Source organism: Corvus kubaryi, unplaced genomic scaffold (assembly GCF_017639235.1).
Source record: "Corvus kubaryi isolate FWS band 111438036 unplaced genomic scaffold, C.kubaryi_AGA036_p1.0 65090, whole genome shotgun sequence".
Lineage (NCBI taxonomy): Eukaryota > Metazoa > Chordata > Aves > Passeriformes > Corvidae > Corvus > Corvus kubaryi.
Genome location: NW_024581759.1, coordinates 9,133 through 15,291, shown reverse-complemented (window position 1 = coordinate 15,291; position 6,159 = coordinate 9,133). Strand labels below are relative to the sequence as shown.

At 43.5% G+C, this 6,159-nt stretch overlaps 1 protein-coding gene across 1 annotated transcript; it reads left to right on the top strand.

Annotated features, from left to right (window-relative positions):
- Window positions 1-9: 9 nt before the first annotated feature.
- LOC121673013 (pleckstrin homology domain-containing family A member 5-like) lies at window positions 10-5,783 on the top strand. The gene is made up of 4 exons (XM_042046027.1): window positions 10-185; window positions 316-392; window positions 3,260-3,317; window positions 5,570-5,783. Exons 1-4 carry the CDS (start codon window positions 97-99, stop codon window positions 5,646-5,648), a joined length of 303 nt encoding a protein of 100 aa, XP_041901961.1. The 5' UTR covers window positions 10-96; the 3' UTR covers window positions 5,649-5,783.
- The last annotated feature ends 376 nt before the right edge of the window (window positions 5,784-6,159 follow it).

Here is a 6,159-nt window from a genome sequence, read left to right as displayed (position 1 = left end):
GTTGGCGGCGGCGGCGGGGACGCGCTCGCTGCTCGTGCCCGCGCCGCCCCCCCGCCCGCGCTCCCCTCGGCTCTCCCCGGCTGCGGCGCCTCGGCCATGGCGGAGCTGAGCGCGGAGCGGCTGCGGGCGCTGCCCGGCAGCTGGAGTTACGGGATCAGCCAGGGCGGCCGTGTCTTCTTCATCAAGTGAGTGCGGGGCCGGCCAGGAGGGGAGCGGGGCCGGGCCGGGAGGGGCGTGCGGGGAAGGGGAGGGGGGGGGAGCAGGGGGCGGCGGGGCTGCGCCTGCCTGACTCGGTCCGTGTGTCCGTCCCCGCAGCGAGGAGGCGAAGAGCACGACCTGGCTGCACCCGCTCACCGGCGAGGCCGTGATCACCGGGCACCGCCGCAGCGCAGGTAGGACCCTGCCCGGAGCCCAGTCCGGAGCCCTGCCCGGAGCTCCTGGCCCTGCCCCGGCTCGGCCGCCCCCTCCCGCCCCTGCCCCGGGCGGGCTCAGCCCGGGGTCCCCGCGGAGCCGCCGCAGCCCCCCGGGACATCTTTGATCCCGCTTTCCCCGCACTTCGCGCAGTTGTTCCCCGCGGAGTGAGCAGCGCTGCAGTCGCCGTGCAGTCCTGCATGTCCAGCCCGCTTGCCAGTTTCTTCAAGCGCCTTCTTCCCCTGCCCCCGAGTTGCGCCTGTGTAATGTATCTGTCTCTGCTTTCCCTCCGTTGCCTTGTATCACCCCTACGAGACTGTATAGTTACCATTAGAGACCGCCTCGTTCCTCTCGTGCTCCTTGCTGGCTGCCCTGGTTATCCACCTGCACAGCATCCTTCCTCAGTTTAGCATGAAACCGCTCATCGTATTTCTATTTCCAGCAGTACCTAGATTTAACCACGATAGGTGTACTAGAAATGTAGAGGCTGATTCCGCTAGTCACCTAGAAACCCTTTTTCTCCCTGTGCTTCCATCTAGGCTGAGTCTGTGTGGTTTCTAAGTGACTGAGAGAGGTGGAATAGGTAGGAGGAAAAGGGACTTGAAACATTAGAAATAACTTGGAGGGAGGAGGGTGGAATCAGTCTTTGCTTCTGCTGTTTGTTCCACTCTGGAGAAGTAGCAGCAGGAGGTGCTGGAGGAGGAGGATTTACAGCAGACACTCTGAGGACCCGGAGCCAAACTCTTGACTGCTGGAATTGCACACAGGCTGCATATGCCACTGGGAGGTGGTGGAGTGTAGTAATACGTGCAGTTGTTTTCATGTATATAATCACTTGGATAATCACAGGGAAATCTGCAAGTGAATTGGTCTGTATCAGATTATTTGCTTTTTATGTTTGGTTAATACTTATGCATTGAGGAATCAGAAACAGCCCTTTATGGGCAGCCTTTCTTTTCTTTTCTTTTTTTTTTTTTTTTTTTTTTGAGTTGGGAATAGTTTAAAAACCACAGGTTTCTGGCTATTAGAACTCTGCAGTTTGATTTGCAACGAAGATTCTGTTGTTTGTAAGAAGTCATTTAATGCTGGGAAATGGAACTACGGATTGCTATCAGGCTCCTCTGTTCTCCTGCTTTCAGTGCACAGATTGAGAAAGTGGCCTTCATCTATAGCAATATGCATGGGGGCAGATGTGTGTGAAGTGCATTGCTGCTTTGCTTGTTCAACACTAGCATTAGCTGAGTGTTAATTCTTTTTTTAAACTATTCCCACTGTCTCTGTTGACTGATGATTTCACAGTAATTTTCCAAGTGTCTCGTTTGTTTCTGCCGTTAAGTGCCTTCTAAAGGAAATGCAGCTTGCTTTTGAGTGTCAGGAGTATTGTGTGTAACAGAGCAGAGTTATCATCAGGTAAATTAAACTTGTTTCTGAACACAAGACTCTGAGGCCTGACCTTGGGATACACTGACCATAGCTTACCAATCAGATGCCAAAGTGTCTAAAAACCAAATCTGTTCCAATAGTTTTCATCATTCATGTATGTTAATGAATCTCTCCATACATAGATAAAATCAAACAGATTAATTCTGGGGTTTATCTCTTCTTTTGCTCTAACCATTGTTTTGGAGCCTAGTCAAATTATGTTCAGAATGTCTTCTCTTAAGAAACAATTTTGAGTGAATAGTACTTCTTTTGCAGATGTATATTATTGTAAAGCTCTCTGTTAAATAATTCTGTGAGGCATGTTCTAGATGGTGAGGAAAGCTTTGTCCTCCATTATGAATTGGAGTGCTTTTTATTCTTTGAGCTATTCAGCACTGGAAGGGTATTTTTTGCAAAGTTCTTACAGCAGCCATAAATACTTCTGCTGGAGAGACTTCCTGTTTGCCGTACTTTGCCCCGTGTCGTTATTGAAAGACACCTTGATTTTTGTTCTGGAGAAGACGGGAGTGAAGAAAAAAGCAGCCAGAGCAAATAAGTAATGGGGGGGATAAAAACCACCGCATAACCCAGACTGAATTTTTTTTTTTTTTTTGTCTTTAGGAAATACATTCTTGCTTTTGTAATTCAATGAGAGAGTGCTACATATCAATCATTGTTTTTATTGACAGGGGTAAACTTTTAAGGGTAGTGGTGCATCTAGAGGTGCATGGAGGTGCCCAACATCTCCAGAGCTTCCACTGCACCAGGAGGCTGTTACTTGAGAAATACTGACCATTAGTGGTATGGGGTTTTTCTATCTGGACTCCTGACTCTTAGAAGTGGTAATAGAAAGGAAGAGATGTACCCACATCCTCCCCTAGATTTACATGGAAAATTATTTTCATGTAAAACGCAACAGAGTTGTAAACACTGCAGGAACACTTGTTAGTCACAACAGTGGTGGAATTATGCTAACACAATGCTAATGCTCTGTGGTGTAGTTGATACTGTGCCTGTTCAGAAGCTTGTGACTTGCATGTAACTCAGCCAGATGGATTTCTGTTTAGGTCTCTGCCTGCCAGGTAATCTGAGGCTGCTGAAGTTCAAGGCAGGGAGATCTGGCGATGACCCTGAGTTGCTGGTCAAAGGAAGGAACGTTAAACAAGGGCAGACTTAAACCATCCTCGTTATTATTTGAGAATGACAACCCCAAATCAGATTTTCACGTGTGTAGCTTCTCTTTGCTTACAAAACTGACAGTAAGAGAGTCTTGTGAGTCAATTCTAAAATACTTGTTCCTGGGACTAAAGGTTTTGACACGTGGAATCAGGCACAGTATTTTAACTACCCTAGTGCTAGGGAGTAGACCAGTATGGCTAGCACCATTTCAAAAGGTAATTGGAATGTTTTGCTGCTTGTTTTCCAGACTTACCCACAGGTTGGGAGGAAGCGTATACTTTTGAAGGTGCAAGATACTATGTAAAGTAAGTTGAATGTTTGTCACAATACTATAATTTTCAATTAGTTTGTCTAAATGTTACTAATTTCGATTGCATTTTGAACTGTATTTAATTGTTATCCTGTAAATCCTAATCTGTCATAGGGTATGTAGTCCTTTGTTTACTGAATCTGCACAGCTAAAACAATTTCTTGACTTTTTTTGTTAATTAAAGCTGTTTGAGGATGCAGATTCAAATGCAATTTCTGCTGTAAGTGTAACCATCTAGCAGCAAATGTCCTTGCAAGCCAAGAATACCTTGAATTTGTCTGTTTGACATTTGTGTGTGTACCCTCTCGTGCCATAAATGCTTTCACAAAGGCAAGATCTTTCTTCATCACTGGGAGAAGAGTCTTGATTTCAGCCCTGTTCTCTAATTACATTGTTTGAAGCCACACTGAAGGTTTAATTTGGCCATTTTCTTTGCAGACCTCCTGCTTCTAGCATTGATTTCCATTATTTTTTTTTTGTTCTGGTTGTAGTATGTTTTGAGGAGCACATTCACTGTGGTAGGCTTGCTGTGTGTATTGTCTTTTTGGATGAGAGACGTGAAAATAAAGCTCTTGTGTAGAAGTCCAGTGGGTGCATTGGTTGGATCTGTACAAACTTCTTACAAGCTTTTCCTCTCCAGATAGTTAGACCATCCTTATCTGGAAAATTTTTAAGTGGCAGCTATGTATATTTGTCTGGTTAATATGCTTCTTTTTCTTCTATTTAACAATTCACAGGCTTTTCTCAATTCATTCAGGAGTTTTTACTCACTGCACTGTGTGTTTGGTTTGCTGTCTTTAATAATGTCATCAGTGGGATAACTTTTATGAGTGAAGGTTACAAATAGAGTTTATTGGCTGCAGGTAGGTTTTTTCTGTGTTGTAGTGTTGAGCACAAGGTTGCTGCTCTGTGTAAGATGCGCTGTAGACAGCATGAGGTGGACGTTATTTATGTGTTTCGTGGTTTATTTTATATGAGTGTGTTTGATTTGGTCCTAAACAAAATTTAGAAACACATACTGAAGAGTAATGCTCCCAAAAATCTGACCAGAATAGGTGCTGTGGTGTCTAGGAGGGCAGACTACTTGTGAGTAGGCAACATGTTTGTTTTCCTGTTCTGTTCTGCCTTCTTGCAATTTACATTGCACGAGTTGTGCAGCAGTTGACCAGAAATACACCAGACTGAGGACAGGGATCCATTAAGAGTTTCACCTCTGGAGTTCTGTGAAGATCATTAAATGAAGACAAGTAAGAATTAAAGTAAGCTGTGTTTGTGTGTATATGCAATAGAAAAAAAATAATTCTTCTAGACCTTGAGGTGGAACCTTTTCTTGTAGAATAAACCTATGAGCAGTGTGTCAGCCAGCTGTAGTAACTGGAAAATGACAACTTGAGTTTTCCTGGAATAAAAAAAGTATGTGAACCGCTATTGTAGAGTGACTGATGCTCTTCTGGACAGACTTAGTGAGTGGTAGGTTGTTTGTGTACTCTTGTCCTTCCAAGATCTCCTGTTCAAGGTGTTACCATAACTGTTTGGATGTACATGGAGCTGATTGTTTTGCTGATAGCCAGCACAAAATAGCTCCGTTTGTGTTTGGAAGTTGTGCTGCCTTTGAAAACATGTTGCACAAACACTTCTCTGTGATTTGATAGCTGTAGGAGGATAGCAGGGATGGTGTTGTCAGGCCCGCCGAAAGGTTCACGTGGTCTGACCAGTTTGGCATCCTTACTTAAATACTGGTTTGTTGTGTAGAGTCTCAGGCTGAATTTGAATTCCTGCCCAGTGATAGCTTCTCCTTTTAAAACTGTCTCAAATTCAGCCCTACTGGTGCTAGAGAGGATGTGAGAGCTAACGTAGACAGGGTGACAACGTTATAATCACTGTCTTCTGATCCTAGGCAGTGTAACTCCAGGTGATGTGTTGATTATAATAATTCTGGTTGTCTGAGTTTTAACTACTGGGGGCCTCCTGCATGAGGGGCAAACAGCATGGGCTGTTGTGACCTTCTGCTGTACAAACACTCTCACATGTGGATTTTTAACCATAACCTGCTCATTTGTGTGTACTGATTTGCTGAATATTAGTATTTTGTTATGTCGATTACCCCATAATAAAACTATGTTAAAACTATAAACTTTGAAAGGTTGTTTGTGGTTAAGTCTGAAAGAAATACATTGGTTTATGTTCTGTGTGAGTTACAAAGTTACAAGGAAATGAATGTTAATGTCACACTTTTTGATGCTTCAGCCACGTGAAACCTAGCTGTTGGATTCCTGCAATGTGTCCAGTCAGAGAGTTAGACAAGGAGGATAGTCAAGTTTCCTGATCACATAAATTAGTTGACCTAACTTCTGAGGCACAGCTTCAAATATGTAGGTTGAATGGAAGTGTTTAACAACCCTCCTTTATGGTAAGATCTTATGCTAGACTGTGTTTGAAAATAAAAACCTTTTGAAAATTATTCTTCTGGTTCTTTAATAATAGGTCTTCAGTGTTCCAAGTGGGTGTGTTGCTGAATCTATTACTGTGCTTTTTTTGGCTTTGATGTAGTAAACACAGTATAATCAAATTGGGATAATGTCGAGGAGATAATCGTCAGCTAAATCTTAACATTCCTTGGACTGGCATTTCAAACAAATGACTCAGTATACAGACTGCATTGAAATGTGATTATTTTTAAAGGACACTATTTTTCTTGGGATGTGTGCACTCATTTCCAGAATAAGTAAATACCAAATGGTGACTATTTTACACATTTCTTTTTCTCTCCCATGACATTGAATTTGTTCTAGTTTTAAGGTGGAAAGATACACTAAAACAGGGACAGATAAGGAGTT

Coding starts and splice junctions, on each gene's coding strand:
- LOC121673013 (XM_042046027.1), top strand. CDS start 97: ATGGCGGAGCTGAGCGCGGAGCGGCTGCGGGCGCTGCCCGGCAGCTGG. Junction 393..3,259: donor CGGGCACCGCCGCAGCGCAG/GTAGGACCCTGC, acceptor CTTGTTTTCCAG/ACTTACCCACAGGTTGGGAG. Junction 3,318..5,569: donor GGTGCAAGATACTATGTAAA/GTAAGTTGAATG, acceptor TTGATGCTTCAG/CCACGTGAAACCTAGCTGTT.